Source organism: Lotus japonicus, chromosome 6 (genome assembly GCF_012489685.1).
Source record: "Lotus japonicus ecotype B-129 chromosome 6, LjGifu_v1.2".
In the NCBI taxonomy this organism is placed as follows: domain Eukaryota; kingdom Viridiplantae; phylum Streptophyta; class Magnoliopsida; order Fabales; family Fabaceae; genus Lotus; species Lotus japonicus.
In genome coordinates, this window is record NC_080046.1 from 4,096,991 (window position 1) to 4,109,322 (window position 12,332).

At 42.2% G+C, this 12,332-nt stretch overlaps 2 protein-coding genes and 2 long non-coding RNA genes across 4 annotated transcripts; all 4 read left to right on the plus strand.

Annotated features, from left to right (window-relative positions):
• Positions 1–220: 220 nt before the first annotated feature.
• Positions 221–1,438, plus strand: LOC130724596 (uncharacterized). Its single transcript, XR_009014576.1, has 2 exons — positions 221–886; positions 1,329–1,438. It is a non-coding gene; the product is annotated as an uncharacterized LOC130724596 (long non-coding RNA).
• Positions 1,439–2,821: 1,383 nt separating this feature from the next.
• LOC130724737 (uncharacterized) lies at positions 2,822–3,214 on the plus strand. The gene has a single exon (XM_057576026.1). It carries the CDS (start codon positions 2,822–2,824, stop codon positions 3,212–3,214), a length of 393 nt encoding a protein of 130 aa, XP_057432009.1.
• A 4,058-nt stretch (positions 3,215–7,272) lies between these two features.
• Positions 7,273–9,484, plus strand: LOC130724595 (uncharacterized). Its single transcript, XR_009014575.1, has 2 exons — positions 7,273–7,938; positions 9,087–9,484. It is a non-coding gene; the product is annotated as an uncharacterized LOC130724595 (long non-coding RNA).
• A 389-nt stretch (positions 9,485–9,873) lies between these two features.
• Positions 9,874–10,266, plus strand: LOC130724738 (uncharacterized). Its single transcript, XM_057576027.1, has one exon. The coding sequence runs from the start codon at positions 9,874–9,876 to the stop codon at positions 10,264–10,266; it is 393 nt and encodes a 130-aa protein (XP_057432010.1).
• Positions 10,267–12,332: the final 2,066 nt, after the last annotated feature.

Consider the following 12,332-nt stretch of genomic DNA (forward strand, 5'->3'; position numbering starts at 1 on the left):
TAGTGGGGGAGAAATGTAACGACCTAAATTTTTCCCTCAACTAGAAATAATAGGAGTATTTTAATTAGTATTATTATTAATGCAATTATTATAGTATAATAAAATAAAAATAAAAATCAAGATAAGGATAAGGATGAAATCAAGTTCTAGAGAATTCAAAGGATAAGGATGAGAATAAAAAATTATTTCAGGAAGGACTAAACTGCGAACTGACCTAACTCTTAAGGACCTAACCGTGATTTCAGAAATAGTTTTAATTCAAACTTTGGTCCCTGGTTTTGTCTATAAATACCACCACGAAGTTCAAGTTCAAACCAACTCAAATTAGAGCAACCCAAGCCTCCAAATCCTTGCTAAACCTTCCCCTCAGCCTCCTAAAGCCTTCCCTAACATCTTCTCCGCCCAAAAACCACCACAAAACACCCAACCGAGCTCAAGAAATTCCGAAACTTTAAGCTCTCGGTTCTCCCTCAAATCTCCATCAATTTTGTCGAACCAAGAGTCTATTTTGCTTATAATTTCACCAGGAAGCTATTCGTGCAAGAATTTTGAAGTTTGGAGGTCTAGATTTCATTCTGCCATTGTTGACCGGAAAAGCTTCACGGTGTTCATCGTTTTGGCCAAACCAGAGACCTTTTCAGCTACCCACCTATACCATTGAGTTCCTGGGAGTGAGAGGAAGCTTTTCCAATCGGTTTCCACCCTTAACTCCACCCACCCGCCGGAGCTCCGCCGCCAACCACCACCTTCTCCGGCGAGCTCACCGGAAAACTGCTCAGAACTTGGATTTTCTTGCATAGTTCAAATCCTTGTCTTCCATAGGTTCCATATACATATTCGGTTCGGAAAATTAACTTGGTTTGATAGGGTTTCAAGAGACGAGAAGGTATGCAACTTCCCGGCCTTATAACTCACTATTCTTAATGATTCAATGCAAAGTAAGAGTCGATTATGATTCATGGGATTAAAATGAACATTTAGAAAGAAACGGAATGAATTTTCGAGATCCAGAACAAAAGTTATGAATTTTTCAAGTTTAAGCTAAATAATTAATAATTAATTAATTCCTTGGATATTATGGTCGGCTCTGCCGCCTTATCCACCAATGGTCGGCTCTGCCGCCTATCGAAAATGCATGGTCGGCTATGCCGCCTTATAAGTTATATAATGATGGTCGGCTAAGCCGCCTGATTTTAAAGCTATATAACGATGGACGACCTTGCCGCCTAATTATTTAAAAAAAAAAACCGGATATTAAAGAATAACATGGAATTTTATAACCTTAAGGTGAGAAGTGACTAAAGTGATGTACGACATTATTATTGCAGATAATCGATCGGAGGATTTTTCGAAGAAAGGTAAGGGGGGGAGAATGCTCAACTCATGAGGGAGTATAGTGTGAATAAATAGGTGTTGGACCTCCCTTGGGTCCTATTTGTTTTCAAAAATGATTATTTCAAACGGGATTTATTCCTGAGAATTGACTCGAAGAAGGAGCCTCCGAATTTTTCTTAAACATTTTTTTGAGGCATCCCGATTTTTAAAAGAAAATATTATTTGATCAATTCTCAGAATAATTCCAAGAGATTTCTATTGGCTTGTGGATACTCTATGAGCAGGAAAGGTCAGTGGCCCCAACTGGACAGTCAAGGCCAGGCTGTGCCATTGGGTAACGCTGTGAGATCTAGGGGATACCGTAAGGGTTGCGGTCCTTGGGGTGTGGTTAGGTGGGACCTACCAACAGGTGATGATGAGGTTTGTCCCATCCGGAACCTAATTCACACTGCAGGCCCTCCGAGGATCATCTTGCCGAGCGGCTTCTCGGTGACTTTCCTGGAGAATGTTGGGCCCACATCCTCGTCTAGAGTGTGTTGAAACTTGGATGATTTTATTGGTTGCACTATTGTTTTTGCTGAACTTACTTGCTTATTTATTTTACACTGTTTCTCCTATTTGAGTGTGTTGGATTGCTTCTCACCCCTCTTGTTCTCTGGTTTTCTTGTTTTGATTGGTTGTTCTAATTGAACAACTTAGGGACGGAGTTCGAGGAGAAAGATCTCGAGTGAAAAGTGGTCAAGGCAGGGCGAGCTGTAAATAGTTGTAAATATACGAGAGTGTTCGAGTAGAATAAAGACCAGCTGATGGAGGAAAACGTGTACGACTGGACTCGCGCTCTATCAGACTGTAAAATAAGTGTGAAAGCTGTGGTTTTGGTTGTAAACAAGGCAGTCAAAGTAGTCGGGGAAGATTCAGAGGAGTTCATGCGAGACTTTGGGACGTCTTGTCTAAGGAAAGGAATTGCTTTTAATGACGCTTAGCGCGGCTAACTTTCCTGGAGACGTTCTCAGACTATCAATTGGACATCGATGAATTCTGACCCAAAGGTCTTGTACTTCTTCAAAGTTCATCAATAAAAATTGTTTTTCTCTGAAGATATTCTTATTTTATAGTTAGGTAGGGTGTGAGTTTGGTCGTCACAGAGGTGGTATCAGAGCTGGTCTTTCTAGGCTAGGGTTAGGGTCTGACGTGCTTCCGAGAGTCGAGAGTCAAGGACTTAGGTTATAGATAATAATAAGTAAGGTTTAGACGGTTTTAACCTTAGGTTTGTTACAGGTGAAGAATGGCTGGTAGACCCCCAAACATCAACGCCAATCTTGCTACCGCTCTAAATGGTCTGACCGAAGTTTTAAGGGCACAGGCGCAGTTCATGCAAGGGGCTTATGTTGTTCCGGGAGGAGAACAACGTGGACTTGATAAGTTTTTGAAGCGGAACCCTCCGACTTTCAAGGGGGAGTACAATCCCGACGGAGCTTATAAATAGATGACTCAGGTGGAAAAGATTCTTAACTCGATGAACTGCACCGACATTCAGAAGGTGAGTTATGCCAGTTATCTGCTGGAAGAAGAAGCTGAAACCTGGTGGACCCAGGTTAAACCGAGGATGATCCAAGTTAACCTGATGACTTGGATGGAGTTTAAAAGGGTATTCCTGGAGAAATACTTCCCTGAAGACGTCAAGGCTCGAAAGGAAGTTGAATTTTTGGAGCTGAAACAGGGAAATATGACTGTTGGGCAATATGCAGCTAAATTCGAGGAACTGGCTCAATTTCATCCGTCGTATCGCGATGCTGCGAATGAAAACTCCAAATGTATTAAGTTCGAAAATGGATTGAGGCCAGACATCAAAGCTGCCATCGGGTACCAACAGATTTGAAATTTTTATACGTTGGTAGACAAATGCCGCATATTCGAGAACGATGACAAACAGAGAAGGGAGTACCTGAAAACCCTCGGTCCTCAGAAGAACTTTCGAGGAGGAATTGATAAAAAGAAACAATTCCAGAAAGCTTTCCGATCGCAAGGTTCTTCTTCTGGTAAGAAAAACAAAGACCTGATATACCAGCCGCAAAGTTCTCTCCGATGTTACAATTGTGGAGGGAACCATTATCGGAATGAATGTCCTCACACGCAAGCTGTATGTTACCGGTGCAAACAGCTAGGGCATGTCAGTACAAATTGCCCAAATCCTAAAGTGGAATCTTCCAACAGTGAACGTGGAGGAGCTGGCAACCGCAACAACAACAACAACAATAACAACAAAGGGAAGAAGGAGAACAACAAGGCACCTGCCCGAGGTCGTGTCTTCACTCTGACTGGAGCAGACCTAGAACCAACTGAAGATCTGATTCAAGGTACATGTTTTATGAATGGCATTCCTTTAGTTGTTTTGTATGATTCTGGTGCTACCCATTCTTTCATTGCTGTTGATCTCGTGAAACGGTTGCGTTTGGCCACGCAATCTTTATCTCGTAAACTCATAGTATCAACCCCTACTGGAGATACTGTGAGTACCACCTTCCTTTGTAAAGACTGTCCACTTGTAATTCAGGACAGAAATTTTGTGGTAAGCCTTGTTTGCTTACCACTGTCCCAAATCGACATAATCATGGGAATGGATTGGCTTTCGTCCAATCATGTCCTTCTGGATTGCCATCGTAAAATTATAATCTTCGGATCAGATCCCCCGCATGATGGCAGATTTATTTCTGCTAACAACGTTAACACCTCCGTAAAGCAAGGCGAACAAGTTTATATGCTATTGTGCTCACTGGAAGGAGAGGCGGAACATCCGACGCAGCGCATACCTGTTGTAGAGGAGTTTCCGGATGTATTCCCTGATGACATTCCCGGATTACCTCCAGAGAGGGAAGTAGAGTTCGCTATTGACTTGATTCCTGGTACAGGGCCGATATCTATAGCACCCTATAGGATGTCTCCTCTAGAGTTAGCTGAAGTAAAAAGGCAAATCGAGGAGTTGCTAGAAAAGCAATTTATCCGTCCCAGTGTGTCACCATGGGGTGCACCGGTGTTGTTAGTAAAGAAGAAAGACGGTAGTATGAGGATGTGTGTTGATTACCGTCAACTAAACAAGGTGACAATAAAGAATCGGTATCCTCTTCCAAGGATAGATGATCTCCTAGATCAGTTGCAAGGAGCCTCGGTGTTCTCAAAGATCGATTTAAGATCAGGATATCATCAAATTCGTGTAAAGGCGGAAGATATTCAGAAGACTGCCTTTCGCACACGATATGGTCATTATGAGTATTTAGTCATGCCTTTTGGAGTGACTAATGCTCCGGCCATATTCATGGATTATATGAATCGAATCTTCCACCCGTTCTTGGACAAGTTTGTCATTGTGTTTATCGATGACATACTTGTATATTCGAAAACAAAGGAGGAGCACGTGGAGCATCTAAGGGCTGTTCTGCAAATATTGAAGGAAAAGCAACTGTATGCCAAGCTATCTAAGTGTGAATTTTGGCTGGATCGGGTTAATTTTCTTGGGCATGTGGTCACTGCTGAGGGAATCTCTGTTGATCCCTCTAAAGTTGAAGCGGTGTTAAAGTGGGAAAGGCCAAAGACTGTTACAGAGATTAGGAGTTTCCTTGGTCTTGCTGGCTATTATCGGAAGTTTATTGAAGGATTTTCGAAACTGGCTTTGCCTTTAACTTGGCTTACTCGCAAAGGAGAACCTTTCGTGTGGACTACGAAATGCGAGGAAAGTTTTCAACAGTTAAAGACCAAGCTGACGACAGCCCCAGTGTTAACTATCCCTGATCCTAAACAAGACTTTGAAGTGTACTGTGACGCTTCTAAGCAGGGTCTGGGATGCGTGCTAATGCAACAAGGAAAAGTTGTGGCGTATGCTTCACGACAACTCCGACCTCATGAAGAAAACTACCCCACTCATGACTTGGAATTGGCAGCTATTGTGTTTGCCCTGAAGTTATGGCGACATTACTTGTATGGAGCCAAGTTCGTGGTATACAGTGACCATAAGAGTTTAAAATTTCTGTTTAGCCAAAAGGAGATGAATATGAGACAACGAAGGTGGATGGATTTCTTGCAGGATTATGATTTTGACCTGCAATATTATCCTGGGAAAGCTAATTTGGTAGCTGATGCTTTGAGTCGCAAATCTCTTCATGTTTCAGCTATGATGATCAAGGAGCTGGAACTAATCGAAGAGTTCAGTAATCTGAATCTGGCAGTAGAAACTACCCCCACCAACTTAAAACTGGGAATGTTAAAAATTTCCAATGATTTTCTGGAGCAAGTAAAGGAGGCACAACAAAATGATGAGTATCTCCAAAAACGAAAAGAGGTTGGCGCTGAGATTAGAGAAGATGCCACAGGAATTTTGCGACTCAACAACAGAATCTGTGTACCCAATGATGCAACTTTAAGAAGGTTGATCTTGGATGAAGCACATAAGAGTAATTTGAGCATTCATCCAGGAACCAATAAGATGTACGCAGATCTAAAGAAAATGTTTTGGTGGCGAGGAATGAAGAAGGATGTGGCAAAATATGTAGCGGCTTGCCTGGTGTGCCAAAAAGCGAAAGTTGAGCATCAGAAGCCTGCTGGGATGCTACAACCCCTAGATATTCCGGTATGGAAGTGGGATGCTATAGCCATGGATTTTGTATCCGGATTACCAAGAACTTCTTCTGGATACGACGCTATATGGGTAATTGTGGATCGATTGACAAAGTCAGCACACTTTTTACCCATCAAAGTTACCCATTCTCTGGAGAAGTTAACCCAGTTATATATAAAAGAAATAGTAAGATTACATGGAATCCCAACAACTATTGTCTCAGATCGAGATCCCAGATTCCTATCAAGATTTTGGGGAAGTTTACATCAAGCTTTGGGGACTCAACTACGATTAAGCTCCGCTTATCATCCTCAAACTGATGGTCAGTCGGAAAGAACCATTCAGACTCTCGAGGATTTGCTGCGAGCTTGTGTACTAGAATACAAAGGGAGCTGGGATCAATACCTTCCTTTGATCGAATTTACTTATAATAACAGTTTTCATTCCAGTATCGGAATGGCACCGTATGAGGCGTTATACGGAAGAAAGTGTCGAACACCACTATGCTGGTTCAATGATGGAGATAAGCTGATATTAGGACCGGAAGTGGTGCAAAGGATGACAGAGATAGTAAGAGACATACGAGAGAAGATGAGAACGTCTCAAGATCGACAAAAGAGTTATTACGATCAAAGGAGGAAACCTCTGGAATTCCAAGAAGGAGACCATGTTTTCTTAAAGGTAAACCCGACCACGAGAGTAGGACGAGTATTGAAGGCCAAGAAACTTACTCCAAAATTTATTGGGCCTTATCAAATTATAAAAAGGGTTGGCCCAGTCGTATACCAGATTGCTTTGCCACCAGTATTATCAAATCTTCATAATGTATTCCACGTCTCTCAACTGCGAAAATATGTACCTGACCCTTCCCATGTACTGGAACCGGAGACCATTCAGTTGAAGGACAATTTAACCTTTAGTGTCCCTCCAGTACAAATAGTGGATCGACGAATCAAGCAACTTAGGGGAAAGGAGATTCCGTTGGTCAAAGTAGCTTGGGGGACGGGAATGGAAGAAGAAGCCACTTGGGAATTGGAGGATCAAATGAAGAAAAGTCATCCGTTTCTCTTCAACTAGGTATGAAATTTCGAGGACGAAATTTTCTTTCTAGTGGGGGAGAAATGTAACGACCTAAATTTTTCCCTCAACTAGAAATAATAGGAGTATTTTAATTAGTATTATTATTAATGCAATTATTATAGTATAATAAAATAAAAATAAAAATCAAGATAAGGATAAGGATGAAATCAAGTTCTAGAGAATTCAAAGGATAAGGATGAGAATAAAAAATTATTTCAGGAAGGACTAAACTGCGAACTGACCTAACTCTTAAGGACCTAACCGTGATTTCAGAAATAGTTTTAATTCAAACTTTGGTCCCTGGTTTTGTCTATAAATACCACCACGAAGTTCAAGTTCAAACCAACTCAAATTAGAGCAACCCAAGCCTCCAAATCCTTGCTAAACCTTCCCCTCAGCCTCCTAAAGCCTTCCCTAACATCTTCTCCGCCCAAAAACCACCACAAAACACCCAACCGAGCTCAAGAAATTCCGAAACTTTAAGCTCTCGGTTCTCCCTCAAATCTCCATCAATTTTGTCGAACCAAGAGTCTATTTTGCTTATAATTTCACCAGGAAGCTATTCGTGCAAGAATTTTGAAGTTTGGAGGTCTAGATTTCATTCTGCCATTGTTGACCGGAAAAGCTTCACGGTGTTCATCGTTTTGGCCAAACCAGAGACCTTTTCAGCTACCCACCTATACCATTGAGTTCCTGGGAGTGAGAGGAAGCTTTTCCAATCGGTTTCCACCCTTAACTCCACCCACCCGCCGGAGCTCCGCCGCCAACCACCACCTTCTCCGGCGAGCTCACCGGAAAACTGCTCAGAACTTGGATTTTCTTGCATAGTTCAAATCCTTGTCTTCCATAGGTTCCATATACATATTCGGTTCGGAAAATTAACTTGGTTTGATAGGGTTTCAAGAGACGAGAAGGTATGCAACTTCCCGGCCTTATAACTCACTATTCTTAATGATTCAATGCAAAGTAAGAGTCGATTATGATTCATGGGATTAAAATGAACATTTAGAAAGAAACGGAATGAATTTTCGAGATCCAGAACAAAAGTTATGAATTTTTCAAGTTTAAGCTAAATAATTAATAATTAATTAATTCCTTGGATATTATGGTCGGCTCTGCCGCCTTATCCACCAATGGTCGGCTCTGCCGCCTATCGAAAATGCATGGTCGGCTATGCCGCCTTATAAGTTATATAATGATGGTCGGCTAAGCCGCCTGATTTTAAAGCTATATAACGATGGACGACCTTGCCGCCTAATTATTTAAAAAAAAAAACCGGATATTAAAGAATAACATGGAATTTTATAACCTTAAGGTGAGAAGTGACTAAAGTGATGTACGACATTATTATTGCAGATAATCGATCGGAGGATTTTTCGAAGAAAGGTAAGGGGGGGAGAATGCTCAACTCATGAGGGAGTATAGTGTGAATAAATAGGTGTTGGACCTCCCTTGGGTCCTATTTGTTTTCAAAAATGATTATTTCAAACGGGATTTATTCCTGAGAATTGACTCGAAGAAGGAGCCTCCGAATTTTTCTTAAACATTTTTTTGAGGCATCCCGATTTTTAAAAGAAAATATTATTTGATCAATTCTCAGAATAATTCCAAGAGATTTCTATTGGCTTGTGGATACTCTATGAGCAGGAAAGGTCAGTGGCCCCAACTGGACAGTCAAGGCCAGGCTGTGCCATTGGGTAACGCTGTGAGATCTAGGGGATACCGTAAGGGTTGCGGTCCTTGGGGTGTGGTTAGGTGGGACCTACCAACAGGTGATGATGAGGTTTGTCCCATCCGGAACCTAATTCACACTGCAGGCCCTCCGAGGATCATCTTGCCGAGCGGCTTCTCGGTGACTTTCCTGGAGAATGTTGGGCCCACATCCTCGTCTAGAGTGTGTTGAAACTTGGATGATTTTATTGGTTGCACTATTGTTTTTGCTGAACTTACTTGCTTATTTATTTTACACTGTTTCTCCTATTTGAGTGTGTTGGATTGCTTCTCACCCCTCTTGTTCTCTGGTTTTCTTGTTTTGATTGGTTGTTCTAATTGAACAACTTAGGGACGGAGTTCGAGGAGAAAGATCTCGAGTGAAAAGTGGTCAAGGCAGGGCGAGCTGTAAATAGTTGTAAATATACGAGAGTGTTCGAGTAGAATAAAGACCAGCTGATGGAGGAAAACGTGTACGACTGGACTCGCGCTCTATCAGACTGTAAAATAAGTGTGAAAGCTGTGGTTTTGGTTGTAAACAAGGCAGTCAAAGTAGTCGGGGAAGATTCAGAGGAGTTCATGCGAGACTTTGGGACGTCTTGTCTAAGGAAAGGAATTGCTTTTAATGACGCTTAGCGCGGCTAACTTTCCTGGAGACGTTCTCAGACTATCAATTGGACATCGATGAATTCTGACCCAAAGGTCTTGTACTTCTTCAAAGTTCATCAATAAAAATTGTTTTTCTCTGAAGATATTCTTATTTTATAGTTAGGTAGGGTGTGAGTTTGGTCGTCACAGAGGTGGTATCAGAGCTGGTCTTTCTAGGCTAGGGTTAGGGTCTGACGTGCTTCCGAGAGTCGAGAGTCAAGGACTTAGGTTATAGATAATAATAAGTAAGGTTTAGACGGTTTTAACCTTAGGTTTGTTACAGGTGAAGAATGGCTGGTAGACCCCCAAACATCAACGCCAATCTTGCTACCGCTCTAAATGGTCTGACCGAAGTTTTAAGGGCACAGGCGCAGTTCATGCAAGGGGCTTATGTTGTTCCGGGAGGAGAACAACGTGGACTTGATAAGTTTTTGAAGCGGAACCCTCCGACTTTCAAGGGGGAGTACAATCCCGACGGAGCTTATAAATAGATGACTCAGGTGGAAAAGATTCTTAACTCGATGAACTGCACCGACATTCAGAAGGTGAGTTATGCCAGTTATCTGTTGGAAGAAGAAGCTGAAACCTGGTGGACCCAGGTTAAACCGAGGATGATCCAAGTTAACCTGATGACTTGGATGGAGTTTAAAAGGGTATTCCTGGAGAAATACTTCCCTGAAGACGTCAAGGCTCGAAAGGAAGTTGAATTTTTGGAGCTGAAACAGGGAAATATGACTGTTGGGCAATATGCAGCTAAATTCGAGGAACTGGCTCAATTTCATCCGTCGTATCGCGATGCTGCGAATGAAAACTCCAAATGTATTAAGTTCGAAAATGGATTGAGGCCAGACATCAAAGCTGCCATCGGGTACCAACAGATTTGAAATTTTTATACGTTGGTAGACAAATGCCGCATATTCGAGAACGATGACAAACAGAGAAGGGAGTACCTGAAAACCCTCGGTCCTCAGAAGAACTTTCGAGGAGGAATTGATAAAAAGAAACAATTCCAGAAAGCTTTCCGATCGCAAGGTTCTTCTTCTGGTAAGAAAAACAAAGACCTGATATACCAGCCGCAAAGTTCTCTCCGATGTTACAATTGTGGAGGGAACCATTATCGGAATGAATGTCCTCACACGCAAGCTGTATGTTACCGGTGCAAACAGCCAGGGCATGTCAGTACAAATTGCCCAAATCCTAAAGTGGAATCTTCCAACAGTGAACGTGGAGGAGCTGACAACCGCAACAACAACAACAACAATAACAACAAAGGGAAGAAGGAGAACAACAAGGCACCTGCCCGAGGTCGTGTCTTCACTCTGACTGGAGCAGACCTAGAACCAACTGAAGATCTGATTCAAGGTACATGTTTTATGAATGGCATTCCTTTAGTTGTTTTGTATGATTCTGGTGCTACCCATTCTTTCATTGCTGTTGATCTCGTGAAACGGTTGCGTTTGGCCACGCAATCTTTATCTCGTAAACTCATAGTATCAACCCCTACTGGAGATACTGTGAGTACCACCTTCCTTTGTAAAGACTGTCCACTTGTAATTCAGGACAGAAATTTTGTGGTAAGCCTTGTTTGCTTACCACTGTCCCAAATCGACATAATCATGGGAATGGATTGGCTTTCGTCCAATCATGTCCTTCTGGATTGCCATCGTAAAATTATAATCTTCGGATCAGATCCCCCGCATGATGGCAGATTTATTTCTGCTAACAACGTTAACACCTCCGTAAAGCAAGGCGAACAAGTTTATATGCTATTGTGCTCACTGGAAGGAGAGGCGGAACATCCGACGCAGCGCATACCTGTTGTAGAGGAGTTTCCGGATGTATTCCCTGATGACATTCCCGGATTACCTCCAGAGAGGGAAGTAGAGTTCGCTATTGACTTGATTCCTGGTACAGGGCCGATATCTATAGCACCCTATAGGATGTCTCCTCTAGAGTTAGCTGAAGTAAAAAGGCAAATCGAGGAGTTGCTAGAAAAGCAATTTATCCGTCCCAGTGTGTCACCATGGGGTGCACCGGTGTTGTTAGTAAAGAAGAAAGACGGTAGTATGAGGATGTGTGTTGATTACCGTCAACTAAACAAGGTGACAATAAAGAATCGGTATCCTCTTCCAAGGATAGATGATCTCCTAGATCAGTTGCAAGGAGCCTCGGTGTTCTCAAAGATCGATTTAAGATCAGGATATCATCAAATTCGTGTAAAGGCGGAAGATATTCAGAAGACTGCCTTTCGCACACGATATGGTCATTATGAGTATTTAGTCATGCCTTTTGGAGTGACTAATGCTCCGGCCATATTCATGGATTATATGAATCGAATCTTCCACCCGTTCTTGGACAAGTTTGTCATTGTGTTTATCGATGACATACTTGTATATTCGAAAACAAAGGAGGAGCACGTGGAGCATCTAAGGGCTGTTCTGCAAATATTGAAGGAAAAGCAACTGTATGCCAAGCTATCTAAGTGTGAATTTTGGCTGGATCGGGTTAATTTTCTTGGGCATGTGGTCACTGCTGAGGGAATCTCTGTTGATCCTCTAAAGTTGAAGCGGTGTTAAAGTGGGAAAGGCCAAAGACTGTTACAGAGATTAGGAGTTTCCTTGGTCTTGCTGGCTATTATCGGAAGTTATTGAAGGATTTTCGAAACTGGCTTTTGCCTTTAACTTGGCTTACTCGCAAAGGAGAACCTTTCGTGTGGACTACGAAATGCGAGGAAAGTTTTCAACAGTTAAAGACCAAGCTGACGACAGCCCCAGTGTTAACTATCCCTGATCCTAAACAAGACTTTGAAGTGTACTGTGACGCTTCTAAGCAGGGTCTGGGATGCGTGCTAATGCAACAAGGAAAAGTTGTGGCGTATGCTTCACGACAACTCCGACCTCATGAAGAAAACTACCCCACTCATGACTTGGAATTGGCAGCTATTGTGTTT